General features: G+C 51.3%; 1 protein-coding gene across 2 annotated transcripts; it reads left to right on the forward strand.

Annotated features, from left to right (window-relative positions):
* Window positions 1–49: 49 nt before the first annotated feature.
* Hsdl1 (hydroxysteroid dehydrogenase like 1) lies at window positions 50–15,433 on the forward strand. 2 transcript variants are annotated; one of them, XM_052166741.1, is made up of 5 exons: window positions 50–140; window positions 8,576–8,801; window positions 9,895–10,340; window positions 10,494–10,721; window positions 13,142–15,433. In XM_052166741.1, the coding sequence occupies exons 2-5, from the start codon at window positions 8,582–8,584 to the stop codon at window positions 13,238–13,240; spliced, it is 993 nt and encodes a 330-aa protein (XP_052022701.1). In that variant the 5' UTR covers window positions 50–140; window positions 8,576–8,581; the 3' UTR covers window positions 13,241–15,433. The 2 variants fall into 2 exon arrangements, with proteins under 2 accessions (XP_052022701.1, XP_052022700.1); XM_052166740.1 differs by lacking the exon at window positions 50–140 and adding an exon at window positions 7,159–7,252.
* Window positions 15,434–17,215: the final 1,782 nt, after the last annotated feature.

Here is a 17,215-nt window from a genome sequence, read left to right on the forward strand (position 1 = left end):
CTCCGAGGGCGGGCCTAGCGGGGGCTCCACCCGGGCGCGTGCGCGAATCACGTGGCTAGCGGACCTGCGGCGGAGTCCGGGGCGGCGGTCGCGCGGGCGGCCGGCGGGACGGGCTTCGGAGACCGCGCCTCTCGCTGCAGGTATCACGCCCGCGCCCCTCACGCCCCTCGCGCTCCGCTTCCGGCCATGGCCACGCCCCCTGGACCCCGACCCTCGGGAACGCCCTCCCCCAGCCCCCCGCCCCCCCGCCGCGCCCCATAGCCCCGAACTCTTGGTTCCGCGCTCCGGGCGGCCCCTCAGCTGCCTGAGCGGGTGTCCCGGATCTCGTCCTCGACCCGCGGCTCGCACGGGCGACACGCCCCGGGAACGCCCTTTTTCCCCCTTGTCTCTATCCTTCTTTCCCCTTCGCTAGGTCCGAGTGGGTTCTAAGATTCAGGACTAATGCAGAATGGCCGCGCTGCTGAAGAAAGCGCGCAGATTCTGCAGAGCCGGGCGGGTTCTGTAAAGTCGCTGGGCCGGGCCCGGCGCCGCTGGGGAGGCGTGGGACATTAGCAGGGAGTCCCTGTTCTGCCACCAGGACTCAGCTGCACCCCTGGGCGGTGACCGCAGCGGGTACAGGTTCCCACGGGGAGTCTCGGGGACCCCCTGCCGTGCCTTCGCTGTGAGATCCCCGGGATGTCACCGCGTCCGTTTCCTTTCTCTTTTGTAGTACACCTCGTAAGATTGAGGGAGGGGATAAAGTGAAGCCGCGGGGACAACGCTCTTAGCTTTTTCATATAGTCGGGTCAGTGCAAATAGGTAGCTAACATCGAACCCTGAGTGATAATCCTGGCTAGTGGCTCCGGTTTATTGCGGGGTGGCGGGAAGGCACTGTTGCAAATGCTGTATATGCATGTCTCATCGAATTCTCGTTGTAGGGGAGAAGTGTTAGCCGCTTTTTACAGGTGGTAGTGTTGTAACTTCAGTCCCCGGGGTGGGGTGGCTTTTTCAGAGTGACCCTAGTCATTGCGGAAATATTACAGAAGCGCAGAGTTTAACATTACTTTATCAGTGGAGGGCGTGTGCGTGTGTGTTAGGGGGGAGGGAGTGTTTCTCATTTATGTGTGGGTGTAGAGGCTACAGGTCAGTGTCTGTCACTCGCCACCTTATTTTTTGAGAAAAATGTCTCCCACTGAACTCAGTTTTCTTTAGGTTAGACTGGCTGTCCGGCTCCCATGATCCTCTTGTCCGCTCCTTTCTTCCCAATACTGAAATTACAAATGTCTGCAGTTACCCACACTTACATACTGCTGGGGATCTCAGCTCAAGTCCTCAAGCTTGCACAGCAAAAAACAATGTGCTGTGCCATCTTCCCAGTCCCCAGTGCGTATTTTTTAATTGAGGCAAAACTCACGTAACGGAATCCATCATTTTAGCCATTTTGAAATGTACAATTCAGAACCTTGTAGTATATTCACAGCGTTAGGCAGGGTGTTACCACCCTAATTCCAGATAATTTCCACAACCACAGAAAGGGATTCCACCTCATGAGCTGCAGTTTGGACCCATCTTGCCCCTCTCCCCTGTGTTTTCTGTGTCTCTGGATTTCCTTACTGCAAACATGCTTTATACATGTGACCATATGCTGAATGCTCTTTTGTGTGTCCCCCCACTCTCATGTTTTCATGTCATAGTATATACTCGATGCCCTGTTCCTTTTTAGAGCTGAGTAATACTCCACTGTGTTGTGCACAGGCCACGTTTTGTTCATTGTCTTATGGGCCTTTGGGCAGTTTCAACCTCCGGCTAGTGTGAGAGGAAGGCTGATAGGAGCCTGCTTTGAATTTTTTGTTTGTTTGTTTGTTTGTTTGTTTGTTGGATTTTTTTTTCAGAGACAGGGTTTCTCTGTATAGCCCTGGCTGTCCTGGAACTCACTCTGTAGACCAGGCTGGCCTCGAACTCAGAAATTCGCCTGTCTCTGCCTCCCAAAGTGCTGAGATTACAGTCGTGCGCCACCACCACCCAGCCACTTTGAAAAATTTTAATGCAAGCAAAAAATTTTCAGTTACTTTGGATGAGTGCCTAGGAGTGGCTTGCAGTTGCCTCAGTTCCCTGTGCCTAAGTGGAGACCTGGGTCTCAGGGGTATTGGATCTTGGGTAAGAGTCCTGGGTTCGATTCCCATGATGCTGTTCTTTTTTCTCGATCTCACTGTTGGTTCAATCAGTGATTAAAAATAGACAGAAGAGGGTAAGGAAGCTTTGGAATGTCAGGGTTTGCAAGGGCAAGGCTTGCCTGAGTGCTGATACAAAGTTTTTTTCCCTTCAAGAGTGAAACTTGAGCTCTGGCACAAACAGTATCTAATGGGATTTACCGAGGCAATATTGTATTTACCAAGGTGCTATTGTATACACAGCATTTTGGTGCCCTGGTGCCATGCAGAAGAGAAATGAAAACCAGTCTCCACCATTACAAAAGCCAGGTCTACAGCCTTCCATCAGAAGAACTTCTAGAAGATGCTGTGAGGAGATACCCTGCCAGGGGTTGCACTAGGAAGTAAAACGTGACGAGCATCGCTCACACAGGAAGGGATTTGGAAACAAAGGCGTCCAGCTCTGCAGTGCTAGCAAGAGATAGTAGAGAGAGCGTGTGTCCAGGAGTCTTGTCTTTCTGAGAGGAAAAGAAGATAATATGATAGGAGGGGCAGACATGGGAACAGGCGTTTTCAAAGGTTCAGAAACAGCAGCACTTGTGGTTCAAAAGAATCTTGGCCCCATCACTAACCACTCCTACGCCCTGTTGTTTGAGGGTGAACTGTTGGGTGTTCCCGCAGATGGCACAGAGGAGGCGGTGTGCACGCCCACCTGGGAGGCAGGTGAGGCAGGCCTGTCACTGTGGAAAGGATTGGTAAGGTAGAGTGGGAGCCCTGAGTGCCTTGTGGCCCAGCACATCCCTTCATGAATGCCTGCACCAGTCCCTAAGAGAGGCATGATTAAGAATTTGAGTGGTGGCCCTGTACAGGAGGGCATGAAACCACCCTGGGCTGCTGGTAGCGTGGACAGGAATTATATGTGGGAGTGACACATCGTACACGGACGCTCAGACCTCAGCGGATAGAGAAGTCTCCAGAAAGGAGACACAGGTCAGCTCAGGACGCTGGGGATTCTTCATGAGCCACTCAAACAGGAAGTACTCAGCAGTAATGTGAAGTGGAGCGGGCTTGGGGGTACAGGCTGTAGTGCCAGCATTCAGGATGCTGAGGTAAGGTCACGAGTTCAAGGCCAGCCTGTGTCTCAAAACAAAACAACAACAAAAACAAACCCAGCTTTTGGGAGGGGTGTGCCCTTCATTGTAGAAGAGGAGACACGGATGTAGCTTTGTTGGGCTGGTCACTGAGTAGGTGCTTTGTTTTCCTTTGAACTATGCATAGTAGGTTTTATATGTTTTGAATTTAATTTCTAGTTTTATTTTTCTTTTTAATTTGTTTTTTTTGAGACAGGATCTCACTTGTAGACCAGTTGTTCTTGAGCTCACAGAGACCTGCTTGCTTCTGCTTGCAGAATACTGAGGTTAAAGGTGTGTCGCCACACCCAGCCCCTCCCCACTTTTTAATGATGGAGACATTAGTTTTGGACACAGCTCCTGACCTCTGGAAGCCTATGCTCCAGTTGCAGAGTCAGAAGGGAAATGTGGTGTTAGGTGGTAGTAGAGGGTAGAGCTAGGTTGATTGAGGTGCAGGGTCTTCCGGCTTAGAGGAGGCTGGTCCTCAAGGCTGGCCAGGACTTTGAACCAAGAAGGAGTTGGCTTAGAAGGCTAAATGGGACTTGGGGTTCTTTGTTCAGTGCTCAGAGGGAAACATCAGCCAGAAGACAAGTGCGTGCCTGCACGCCCTGTGGAGCGGAGGACAAGGAGGCCTTAGCCCTTCCTAGCCTTAGGCTCACCCTTCAGTCCTAGAGCACAGGGCTTGCTTCCCCATAAACTCTATGGTTGAGGCTGAGAGCCTGGTGCAGTGTCTTCCAGGCTGGCAGTACTAACATTATCTGTCCAGCCCTTCTTTCTGGCATCTGCCCCTGTGTCTGACATACTTCCTTCGGTAACAAGTCACAGAAGTGACTTAACAAGTTACTTCATAGTTCAGCAGTTTAGAGACCAAAACCCACCTCACCACACCAAAGTCACGGCCCCCAGCAGGGTCCTTCTGGAGCCCCAGTGAAGATTGTGCTCACCTTTGCTGCCTCCTAGAGTCATTCACAGCCCTTGACTGTGACCCTGTGGGGACTGTGGTCATGTCACTCACTCTGCCTCTGACCTTCCTGTCCCCATTGAAGGGCACATGGAAATATCCAGTCATGCCTCAAGACTGGGATGGGGGCTGGCTTGCTCCATACTCCCTCTTTCTCTGAGGGTTCTTTTCTTTTTTTAAAGGTTTATTTATTTTATGTATACTGTATAGTGTAAATATAGAGTATACTGTAGGTGCCTTCAGACAAACCAGATACATTGGATCCTATTACAGATGGTTGTGAGCCACCATGTGGTTGCTGGGAATTGAACTCAGGACCTCTGGAAGAGCAGTCAGTGCTCTTAACCGCTGAGTCATCTCTCCAGCCCTGTCCTAGGGTTCTTACTGGTCTCTTAGAAGTGCCACATGCATGCCCCCTTCCTCAACAGCCCTGCAAATGCCCTACCTCTCAGATGGCCAGTCATCATTCTGTGAGTCCCCAGGCATGTGGGCCAGGGTACTCCTGATTTGCCTTGGGTTGAACACCCTTAGTTGCCCTGTTTGAGTGGTTTGGGTTTGCACGCACTTTGCCATGTGAGGCCAGTGACCGTCCGTTTAGGTCTTTTGATAGCTCTGTGTTTTATTAACACTCAGTCTGGTGTTTAACTGCTTTAGGCTTCTGTGAGTTTGGAGGATATGAGTCAGGGCTCGCCTTGACCGGGCGGAGAGATGACTGAGAGATGGCATTTCTTCATGTAAAGACCCTGGAGCCTCAGGGCTGCCAGTGCCTGTGTCTAAGTCAACACATCATAGGTGGGGGAACCATGGTCTGAACAGCTCATGAGAGTGGGGAGCTGAGGAGCGGTCTCCGGGGGAAAATGGGCAATCCTGCCAAGCCCCGCAGCCTCCTCACCCCCTTAAGTCCCTCTCCTTCCCGACATTTCTGCCAGATCAGGAGAAAGTGTTGGGCACCCGGGGTCAGACCGGCCAGCCAGGCTTGATCAGGCATTGGGCATGGAGTCCACAGGCTGGCTGCTGTGGTGTGGAAGTTGGGTGCTGCAGGACCGGAGGAAGGCAGTGTAGAGAGAGAGGTTGACCCTTTCACAAATGGAGCAAGCAGTTAATGTGGGCGGCCGGCTGGCGCTCAGGCCCCTGCATGGTTGGGTCAGTACAGATTGCTGTCGGATCCCTACCATCTCCTGGATGGATTTTCTTTCTTTTTTTTTGTTTTTTTTGTTTTTTTTGTTTTTTTTGGATTTGGTTTTTTCGAGACAGGGTTTCTCAGTATAGCCCTGGCTGTCCTGGAACTCACTCTGTAGACCAGGCTGGCCTCGAACTCAGAAATCCGCCTGCCTCTGCCACCCAGAGTGCTGGGATTACAGGCATGCACCACCACCGCCCGGCCTGGATGGATTTTCATCCTATTTGATGATGTCCCTAAGAGTCAGGACAAGGAAGGCATGCTTTCTGAACTGTGCCTCCGAGCCAGGGTCCTGAGGCCTAGGCTCTTTGCTTTGCTGTGGACTCATGCATGAAGAGTTTACTTTGTTTTGAAAGCCTTGCTTTTAGTTTTGCATCAAAGTATTTCCAGCTGAGCTCCGGTTTGTTTGTCCTGGGCTCTACTTCACAGCTCAGCATTGAGAGGAGGAGCTGTGGAGCACTGGGCTCCGCGCTGGCAACAGGAAGGTAAGAGAAGACTGGGGGTAGACACGGACTAGAGCAGAACCCCCTGAGGTCAGGCACCTTCAGTGGTCCAACCCTTCACCCCCTCTGCCCCCTCCCTTTCTTCTTCTCCCCCTTCCTTCCTTTCTCTCTTTTCTCTCTCTGCTGGTACTTGTAGCCAGGGCCTCATGTTGGACAAGCCACTGAACCACACTTCCATCTCCAGCCCCCTTAGATGTTTTTCATTAAGTTCCAGGCTGGCTTTAAACCTCCATCTTCCCGCTTCAGCCTGTCCAGTAGCTGGGATGACAGACCTGCGTCATGGGGCCTGATTTTGTTTTGCTTTTTTTGTTTATTTGTTTTTGAGACAGGGTTTCTCTGTGTAGCTTTGGCTGTCCTGGAACTCAACTCTCAACTCAAGCAGGCTGGCCTCAACTCCGAAATCCACCTTGTTATGGTTTCAGCACCAATGTTGTGATCTTAAAAAGAGAAAGACGTTTTAGAGAATATGGTTAGGGCAGTGTGGGGGAAGGGGGTGCCCCGGTGGACCAGTGCCGAGGCATCCCTTCCCCCGAGGGACCAGACACACACACACACACACACACACACACACACACACACGCACACACCACACACACCACACACACACACACACACACACACACACACACACACACACACACACACACACGGTATAGAATAGAGTTTATTCAGGGCAGAGGGTGGGAGAGAATGGGGTAGTGGAGGCAGGGAAAGGCAGAGTGTAGAGAGTAGAGAAGAAGAGGCCTGCCGTGACCGTGTGGAGAGGGGGGTGGGGAGCAGAGCCCAAGAGGGTCTAGAAGGGAGAAAGAGAGAGCAAGAGCTAAGAGAGAGAGGAGGGGCTGAGCAGCCCTTTTTATAGTGGTTCCGGCCTACCTCGCTGTTGCCAGGTAACTGAGGAGGAGCATACCTGGCTGTTGCCAGGTAATCATGGGGTGGAGCTTAGACAGAATCCTAACATTCCTCAGTTTTGGTTTAATTAAAAAAGAAAAAATTAAGAAGAGGTGACAGTGAAGCAGGCTGGGATCAAAGGCATGTGCCACCACTGCCAGGCTTTTGGAGACAGGGTCTCACTATGCAGCCCAGCCCTGGCTGGTCTGGAACTTACTATGTAGACCAAGCTGTCATTGGCCTCAAAGAGATCCACCTGCCTCTGCCTCCCAGTGCTGGCATTAAAGGCGTGTAGTTCAGCTGGGGCCTGCTTCCTGTGAGTACAGCCCAGCTTCTTGGCCTCAGACTTGGCATCCTCCTCCCTCAGCCTCCCAGATTCTGAGATGATGTCTTCACCTCACTACTCCAGGTCGAGAAGACCTTTCACTACTTACTGCCACGCCAGCTTGATTACGAACACGGTAGGAATCAGGAGCTTCATGGGGAGAGTGCCCGTGTGGTCAGGGCCTCGCTTGCCTCTCTGCTGTCTATGGCTGTGTAATCCCAGTTGCCCCACCCCACCCCCTCTGCTGGTTCAGTTCTCACGGTTCCATCCTCCATGCCCCCCAGGTTCCTGCTTGGTGGTTAGTTTCATTTTTCCTTCTGGGAAGCTTGACAGAGCTTGAGTTAAGGTAGGGTAGATGGAGAGGGTGCCCTAGACACAGAGGGTGCGCGCTCCTTCCCAATTTTGCCTCCCCGTTATTTTCAGGACTCCCCTTCCCCCACATTAGTGGAACTTCCTTCCAGAAGTCATCCCCACACCATTTATATTTTCTTTATGGGGAGTTTAGGGTGGTACTAGAAATCCAGTTTTCCGTGTGTAATCTCACCTGTCCTCTGTGTGTGCGAGCCTTCAGGCTCATCTGGCCGTTCAGTGTGTACCCTGGCTCTGACACAGCGGCTCTTCTGCTGTGGTCCAGGGTGGAGCATAGCCCTTGGTGATGCCATCAGGACCATGCCTGGCCTCTGTCCACCTCTCCAGGGTCACCTCTGCTCTAGGCTAAAGTACCCAGGCAGGGTTGATTTTTAGTTGTTAAATGCCTACCTGTGTCTTATATGTATGCGTAACACCTGTCACCATACCTGGGACATGTCTGCCCTTTTGTACGTGTTTTGCTGTGTATGCACTTAGAAGACATGGATGGAACTTTCTCGAACCTAGAGGCTGGGAAGGAAATTACCAAACAAATCAAACTAGTAAGGGAGGGTGCTTGCCGTGCTGTCCTGGAAGATTACCATCTCCTCATTGGTGGTGGGGGTGGGGGTGGGGTGGGGTGTACCTTTATTTAATATGCATGTTTCTTGGGGCCAAGGTTGTGAGCTGTCACACTGTGTTTATTCTGTAGTCACTGTCGAGGTCGTAGGTCCTCTCTACTTGCTGACCGAATGGTGACAGGAGCTGAACACATCCCAGGCTGCTCCCCAGTGATAACTGCCTCCGACAGCTCTGAAGTAGGGCACCCGAGTTGATCTTTGTATAGGCTGCCGGTCACAGAATCAGGAGTCTTGGAGGAATCCAGTTGCTCAGTAGTTCTATTGCATAATCTCCTTGGAAGGCAAGAACTTTCTAAGCCACAGGTGGGGGTCATGCCTCCACAGTCTCAGCCCAGCTGCTCTCAGGAATTAATGATATTTGAAATAGCATTCTGCAAGGCCAGCGTTCTCCATTCCGCTGAGGATGTCTGCTCCTTCTGGTTTTATTCCGTTCACAAAGAGCAGTGCTCTCTCTCTTCCTGTCCCCGCAGGTCGCCATGGCTGCTGTTGACAGCTTCTACCTCTTGTACAGGGAAATCGCCAGGTCTTGCAATTGCTACATGGAAGCTCTGGCCTTGGTGGGAGCCTGGTACACGGCCCGCAAGAGCATCACAGTCATCTGTGACTTCTACAGCCTGGTCCGGCTGCACTTCATCCCCCGCCTGGGGAGCAGGCCCGACCTGATCAAGCAGTATGGAAGATGGGCGGTCGTCAGCGGTAACTTCAGCTCCAGTGGCCTTTCTGTTTGGGTTGTGTTTTAAGGCAATGTGTTCGAGAGGGTGCTACAGGACTGAACTGGAGTCTTCTGCCTCCTGCTGAGACCTCCTGCTCTCACTTCACTTAAGGGAGCCCCGCCTTCAGACTCTCACTTAAGGAAGCTCTGCCCTCAGACTGTCACTTAAGGAAGCCCTGCCTTCAGACTGTCACTTAAGGAAGCCCTGCCCTCAGACTGTCACTTAAGGGAGCCCTGCCCTCAGACTGTCATTTAAGGGAGCCCTGCCTTCAGACTGTCACTTAAGGGAGCCCTGCCCTCAGACTGTCACTTAAGGGAGCCCTGCCCTCAGACTGTCACTTAAGGGAGCCCTGCCTTCAGACTGTCACTTAAGGGAGCCCTGCCCTCAGACTGTCACTTAAGGGAGCCCTGCCCTCAGACTGTCACTTAAGGGAGCCCTGCCCTCAGACTGTCACTTAAGGGAGCCCTGCCCTCAGATTGGCATCCCTCAGACTGGCTTCCTCTTCATTTCTCCAGCTCGGGTTCCCAACCCCTCTTTCCCGCCCCCCATTCCCCCCACACACATATCTTTCTTGCTCTGTTTTGAAATTATCCTCTGAGGCTGTCAGTGTTCTCAAAGATGCTTCACCTATTTTGAATTGCCTTGTGATTTATTATCTCTGTGTCCCAGAAAACCCATCCCAACACCTGAGCAAGCCAGGAACAAGCTTAGAAACAGATTCCTATTGTGACTTACTCCAGGGCGCTGAGTGTGAGCACACACACATAAAGGTCTCTGGGTGTGCCACTGTGCGCGTGGAATGGTCTGGGAACAACTTTTGGGGGTCCTAGAACCCTTTGGTGGGTTCTAGGGCTTGAACTCAGATTGTCTGCAGCAAGCACCTCTGCCGGCTGAGCCATCTGGCTAGTCCCTGCCTGGGGGCCTACAGGGTTAGGATTCACCATTGTCCTTAACTGACAGGTGTTCTGCCTTTTCCCCCTGTGCATTCTTCTCAGATGAGATCAACAGTGAGTGGTTTGTTTCTCTTTAAGGATACCATGTTTCAACATGCTCAGGGCTTCTGGCTTGCCTTGCAGGGGCCACAGATGGCATCGGGAAGGCCTATGCTGAGGAATTAGCAAGCCATGGACTCCAGGTCATCCTGATCGGCCAGGAAGCAGAGAAGCTGCAGGCCGTGGCCAAGCACATAGCTGACACCTACAGGGTGGAGACACTTGTCCTGGTGGCGGACTTCAGCAGAGGCCGGGAGATTTATGCTCCAATCCGAGAAGCCCTGAGAGACAGAGACATTGGCATCCTGGTGAATGACATGGGCGCCTTCTACCCTTATCCGCAGTATTTCAGCCAGATTCCCGAGGACACGCTCTGGGACATTGTGAACGTGAACATTGCGGCCGCGAGCCAGATGGTGCACATAGTGCTTCCGGGGATGGTGGAGAGAAAGAAGGGTGCCATTGTCACTGTGTCATCCGGCTCCTGCTGCAAGCCCACCCCACAGCTGGCTGCTTTCTCTGCGTCCAAGGTAAGGCTCTTGTCCCCGTGGGCTGGTTGGGGAGTGGTCAACTCCCAGTTGCCTACACTGGCACTTTTCCCCAAGGTGGGAACAGAGTCTCTCTGCTCCTGGGGTTTCTTTTGAGTTCTTCCGGGTTTTATCTCCCCCTCCTTTGCCCCACAGGCCTATCTGGACCACTTCAGCCGAGCCCTGCAGTACGAGTATGCCTCTAAAGGGATCTTTGTGCAAAGTCTGATTCCCTTCTACGTGACCAGCAGTGTGACTGCGCCTGGCAGCTTCCTGCACAGATGCCCGTGGCTGGCGCCATCGCCGAGAGTGTATGCACAGCATGCCGTGTCGACCCTGGGCATTTCAAAAAGGACCACAGGCTACTGGTCCCATTCTATTCAGGTAGGGCCACGCCCGTCAGCCAGGGCGGGAGGGGTTGGAATCCTCACTCCCATGTCCCACATCGCCATGATTTTTGGTTACAGTGTGAGGTGCTCATGTCCGGGGTGATTAATGCAAGAAAGTTCTCAGATTTCCTTTGTTCACCCTTAAAACACAGAACAGGCTGCTTTGGAGTGTGTGGGAGCGTGAGGACACTGGGTGCTCCGCAGGGATTTCAGGGCAGAGGTCCTGGTGAGGCCTCAAGGGGAAGTGTTCCCGCCATGCACAGCCCCATCCAGAAAGCCATCAGGGCCCTGGGCTCTTATCCATGGTGTCTGATCAGTCTCCACGCATCTTATGCTCAGACTCATTCCTCAGGAGACCTAGAACCCAACCTAAGATTTTTGTTGTTGTTGTTCTTGTTCAGACAGAACAAAGATCTTAAGAGTACTTGAGGGCCAGCCAGGTGGCTCAGCAGGTAAAGGTGCTGGCCACCAGGCCTGATGACCTGAGTTTGATCTCTAAGACCCACGTGGTAGGGGAGAACTGCCTCCACAAGGTGTCCTTGGATCTCCACACACATCTGAAAAAGATTTGAAACTTATGAAACATTTTAAAACATGACTTTGATCAGTAGCCCAGTAACTAAATGATTTATAATAATTTGTTTCTTATTGGCCTACGGAGTGAGACCTTTTCTTTCTCAAAAACAGAACAGAGAAGCGGCTCCGGGGCCTGCATCCTCTCAGGGGTGCCGCTGTGAGGATGGTGGGTGGCCAGACACTTTCCCAGTGTCTGTGAAAGCAGCGTTTAGCCATGGCGCATGTGTCCGCGTCCATGAGTTCAACAGACTGTGGTTTTCAGTGCAGGCCCAGGGGTGCAGGCTGGGAAGCTCAGTTACTGTGGAGGCAGCGGCAGGATTTCAGAGCCTGCCTGAGCTCCAAGAGAGATCAAGGCCAGCCCAGGCAACTACTTAGCAAGAACTTGTCTCAAAATAGAAAAAGTTTGAGCGAGAGAAACAGGCAGAGAGAGAATAAGAACAGGAACAAACCGGAGCTGTAGCCCAGGGCTTCTCGGGCACAGGCCTTGGATTCTATCCTCAGTACATCATGGGCAACGCCTGTGCTGAGGGTTTAGTAGAGCAGGCCTCTGCTCTGCGTGTGCTCACTGCTGAGAGGAGGCTGACGAGGTGTGTGCACTGGGGGATTTCTGCCCCAGCAGTGAACACTGCGTTAGACGCACCTCCTCAGCAGAGCTGTGTAACCGAGTAGTGGATGGGCCAGGGAGGGGGGGGAAGATTGGTGACTGGTGCCACACTGCCTCGGATGGGCAGTGGCGGTAATCAGGTGTGGTACAGCTCACTGCGGGACTCCCAGGGACTGGTGCAGAGAAGCCGAGGTGGCGGGTGTTTAGGTGGGAGGCTCCAGTGGAAAGACTGACCGCAGAGTGAGGAAGAATGGAGGCATTGTCTCCACAGCAGGGCCTCCCCTAAGAGGGCGCAGGGGTTTATTCAGGAAGTCAGTACATACTCTCACGGGGTTGGTCCATTCCTGAGTGCTCAGTTTACTGTTACAGGGGAAGGTGATGAACAGGGATGCTCTGGGCATGCTCAGTTTTCACCAGGAAATACAGCTGAAGGAAAGAACATTTTGAAGGTATCCTGACTCAGGCGTGTGCCTTTGGAGCCCCAGCACCTCACTTCTGCACCCCAAGGACACGCTTTGCCACTCCTCTTCCCCTAGCTCCCACAGACAGCTGCCGGGGGTGCCAGCACTCTGCTGTCACGCTGGACAACTGTTCTAACTGTCGTCTAGTAGTCCTTTCCCACTAAGCAAACATGGGGACACACATAATCCAAGGGGCTCCCGGGTCACCTGGGGTCTCAGCGACCCAGGTCCACGCTTTTCATCTCAGATTTTGATGACATCCTGTGCAGGGTGGTTCAGCGTAGCTTCTCCTTGGGTTTAGACTGTTTTCTGAGGACATGTATTCCCAGGAGCATGCAGAAGGAGCAGGCGCTGGAGGTTGGCGTCGTGTCCATGCCCCATCTCGAATGATGGAGCTGAGTGTCCTGTGCAGAGCAGGTCTGGGTATGGAAGGGGCTCGGGCTTCCTCCTTATCATCTAGGTGATAGGCATGGTCAGTAGCTGTCTGCTGCCTTGGCTCTCACACTGATGCGCACCCTTGGGTTTTTTTTTTAAAGATTTATTTATTATATATAAGTACACTGTAGCTGTCTTCAGACACCTCAGAAGAGGGCATCAGATCTCATTATAGATGGTTGGGAACTACCATGGTTGCTGGGATTTGAACTCAGGACCTCTGGAAGATCAGTCAGTCCTCTTAACCACTGAGCCATCTCTCCAGCCCCCGCACCCTTGTTTCTTCAGCTTTCATGGCTCAGAATCCTAACCACGTCTCCTTTTTTCTCTCATTTATAGTTCCTTTTCGCACAGTATATGCCTGAGTGGCTGTGGGTGTGGGGTGCAAACCTCCTCAACCGCGCCTTACGGAAAGAGGCCTTATCCTGCCAGGCCTGAACCGGGCAGCTCAGGAGGAGTGTGGCCGAGCCACCGACATCTTCGGTACTCTGGCATTTGGAAGAACACATCACTTCACCCGTGTGTTGTCTCGTACTGAGTACCTAGCGCGTTGCCAGCCTTCATGAGGTTGACGTTTAAGTCTGTGAGAAAACTTCAGGGACCACATGGGTGGCCCAGGGTGCATAGCCACGGAGCCTGAGAACAGAATGGGACCTTCCCCAACACGTAGAGCGTGCCTGGCTTGGTTTGACTTGCTCCAGTAACATCTTGTGTTGGTTTTTTTTCTTTTCTTTTCTTTTCTTTTCTTTTCTTTTCTTTTCTTTTCTTTTCTTCTTTTCTCTCTCTTTCTTTCTTTCCTTCCTTCCTTCCTTCCTTCCTTCCTTCCTTCCTTCCTTCCTTCCTTCCTTCCTTCCTTTTTTTCCTTTTCCTTTTTTTGAGAAATCACCTACTTTCCTTTTATGGGTGATTGATTATAGTATTGACTTTCAAAATGTTCATCACGCTGGGTGTGGTAGCTCATGCCTTTAACTCCAGCACTTGGGAGGCTGAGACAGGTAGATCTCTAGGAGTCTGCCTGAGCCTCATAGTGAGGTCCAGGCCAGCCAGGAATATGTAGTTAAACTTCTCTTTAAAAAAGCAAAAAAATAAAACAAATTAGTGTTCATCAGGAAGACAACAGATAAGTGTTATTTTCAAACTGAACTGTGAGTGCAGGTGGTGTTAACAGTAGACGTGTGTCACACCACATATCTGCATATGTGCGTCTGTGTGTATACACTGCTTTTCCCTAAGGTCTCCCTGGAACCATGTGTGTGCTGTGTGTCTGAGAGCAGAGTTATTGATAAGGTTTTACTAGAGACTTTGTCAGGACAAGTTAGTGGGGAGCCATCCCCTAGTAAACGTCTGGGTTACGCCTTTCCGTGTGGTGGAACCGTTTCTGGCTCTAGTGGTGGTCTTGCCACGTCTGACACTGCTTTCTTTGAGTGGTTTTGTCTTTCTAACTCTGTAGGTGGCTTTCGTTCCTAGACTGGGACACATAACAGGTTCTAAGTGATGACTCCTCAGCACATCCGTGTTCTAGCTGACCCCTTCAGAGCTTGTTAGAGCTGGTTTTCAGACGCTTTTTTATGTAATCCAATTTCACCCCCAGGAGCATTGTTGATAAAATCATCACGTGTTTGTGGAATAGTGGTTAAAATATGGGCAGCTTTTGTGTGTGGTACAAGGTAGTTGTTGAAGTGATGCTAGAAGCTCATTTTTAGCCTGTGTAATGAATGTGTACATTATAGGGAATGCTTTTAGTAGCGTGAAGGTCCTTTATATAAATCCCACAGTATGGGTGCACACTGAAACTTAGTGTCTTTCATTAAAACCAACATCTTGGAAGGGTCTCATTCCTGGCTTTGGGAACCCGGAAGTCATAGCAGCTTGTGGAGAGTGAAGGAGGTGGCGTTTACCCTCGAGGTGCTGCTCCTGTACCTGGGACATGAAACCGATTGGCAGGCTGGGACTTGTGTGGAGTTGCTCTAGTGACATCCCGTCACCTGAAGGCCCAAGTGCACATTTCCCAGGACATCAGATGTGGCATTTTCAGCTGTGACTCGGATCTGGAAGATCAGTGTCTTCAGTTACGTCTTTAAACCATGTGCAGAACGCCGTGCTTGGAGACAGTGGAGGAGGAACATCGGCGGGGACGGCTCTCTTACTGCCGAGAACCTGCGTGGATATGTGATAGGCAACAGCACCTTGCAGACAACATCGCGCATGGTCGCCTTGGTGGGGATGAAGGCAGGAGACTCAGGTTCAAGGCCAGCGTGGGCTATAATGAAACTCTGGTTCAGGAAACAAAAACAATAGCAGAGACACACCGTACATCTGTTCTGTATAAAGCCCTGTGGTCCAGAATTCAGACTTGCTGGTCAAGTGCGGAGTCATTGTTGTGACATCAGCGATGTTCCCTCAGCGGGACTCAGCTAGGACTTGATCGAGTGTGGACAGACGCAGAGCACAGTGATCCATCCTGCTGCAGAAGACCCGAACCTGGCACCCTTAGGCTTGCCCGCTTTCATTGGCCGACCCTCTCTGAGTCACCCACTGTGGGCGTGGTGTTTACCAAGTAAGGGGAAGGAGGAACCTTTATAACTCATCCTGTGAACTGGAATGTAACAATAAAAGCATCACTTTCCTTCAGGTGTCACTGTCAGGAAAGATTCCCCCCCCCCCTTACAGACGACATTATGAGTGGAAGTTGACCTGTCAACACCCATGGTTGTCACTGGTTAAACAACAGGGTGCACACCATTGTGCCTACTGCCTACTGGGCACCTGATTGGGCTCTCGTCCTCTGGCTGCGTGGCTGGGGATGGGCTGTGCACTGGTGTTGTGGAGATGGTGGGGTGGCTCATCATGGACTGTTTCCGTTGTGTGGTAGGTACAAAGGCCAATTGTAGGTTTAGAGAGTGGGAGGAGCAGTGGGAGAGGGCAGAGTTCTAAGGAGGGTTTTTCCTTCTAAGATGTGTTTTTTAGGTTAATTATGTGCACATATGTATGTATGTATGTATGTATGTTTGGCTGTGTGAGCTTGTATGCACCACATGTATGCAGGTGCCGTTGGAGGGCATTAGGTTCCCTGGAACTAGAGTTACAGGTGGTTAGGAGCTACCATGTGGGCGGTGGGGATCAAACCTGGGTCCTCTGTAAGAGTAGCCTGTGCTCTTAACCACTGAGTCATCTCTCCGGGCCCCTTTTTTTGGATTTATTTTTGTATTTATGCATCTATGTGAGTGTATGGTACCTGTGCAGGGGGCCTCAAAGGCCAGAGAAGAGAGTCAGAGATCCCTGCAGTTACAGTTGGTCGTGAGTTACCTCATGTGGGTGCTTGGAACGGAACTTAGGTTCTCTGGAAGAGCAATAAGTGCCCGTAACCACTGAACTAACTCTCCAGCCCCCTGATCAGCCATTTTTGTTTTGCTTACTTGGTGATGTAAAATCTCTCCCTATTTGGGGACCAGAGGATTGGTGCTGTTTCCTCAATCTCGATCATCTCTGCCCTCAGTCTCTGCTCTTCTCTACTTACAGTGAGCTTGGTACAGTTCCTGACTCAGGACTGACCATTCCTCCTATGTGCTTTGAGTTTTGATGTGTTTGTGGACAGTGACAGCAAGCCTCCCTCTGGCAGCCCCGTGGTCATACAGTTAATACACAGTTATCCCTTAGTGTCTGAGGGGAGCAGTCCTGGGAGCCCCAAGAGCACCAAAATCTGCAGATGCTTAAGTCCCCTGGATCAAACAAAATAATATTTGTACGTGACTGCACGGGTCCTCTGTACACTGAGGTCCTCTCTGTAACACAGATCCCTACATAACCATGGTGATATTACAGACCCAATACCTCCCAGTGAGAAGTCACTCCGGCACTTAATAAGGGAAACTCTTTAATGGACCATGGGATTGGTTCTGGCTACTACGCAAAAGGGAACCAACCCCGAAGAGAAATTCCCATCGGTTTAAAGAGTTTCAGGGTCCCTAGTTATACTTTGAGCAGTTAAATTTGCGTCGCAGACACAGAAATTCCAAAGTTTGGTTTTTTGAACAAGTGGGGAGTTTACAACATAAAGTAATTGTTCTAGTTATTCTGAGACAGCCCCTGGGCAGCTGTTAGCCAGGGTCAGCATGCCCGCTTGGCAGAGTACTGTTCTTCCTAAGAAAAGAACCTGGACTTAACAAGGACCAGGAGTCAGTGGTGGTGGCCCCCTTTGAATTTTCTAACAGAGGCAAGGTCTTTGATGTAGGAATGTTCCTGATGGCCAGCTGTGAGCCAGGGGTGTCTCCTTTTGTTATGTCCCTAATAGGTGGCAATCTTAGTGAACAGATCTTAACAGAAACACCCGGAAAACCAAAACTTTAATTATATTCAGGGTACAGTTGTCTCTTTCCTAGTCTGGTTAGTAACACTACTCAGCCTTGAGCACTC

This window comes from Apodemus sylvaticus, chromosome 21 (assembly GCF_947179515.1).
Source record: "Apodemus sylvaticus chromosome 21, mApoSyl1.1, whole genome shotgun sequence".
Taxonomy (NCBI): domain Eukaryota; kingdom Metazoa; phylum Chordata; class Mammalia; order Rodentia; family Muridae; genus Apodemus; species Apodemus sylvaticus.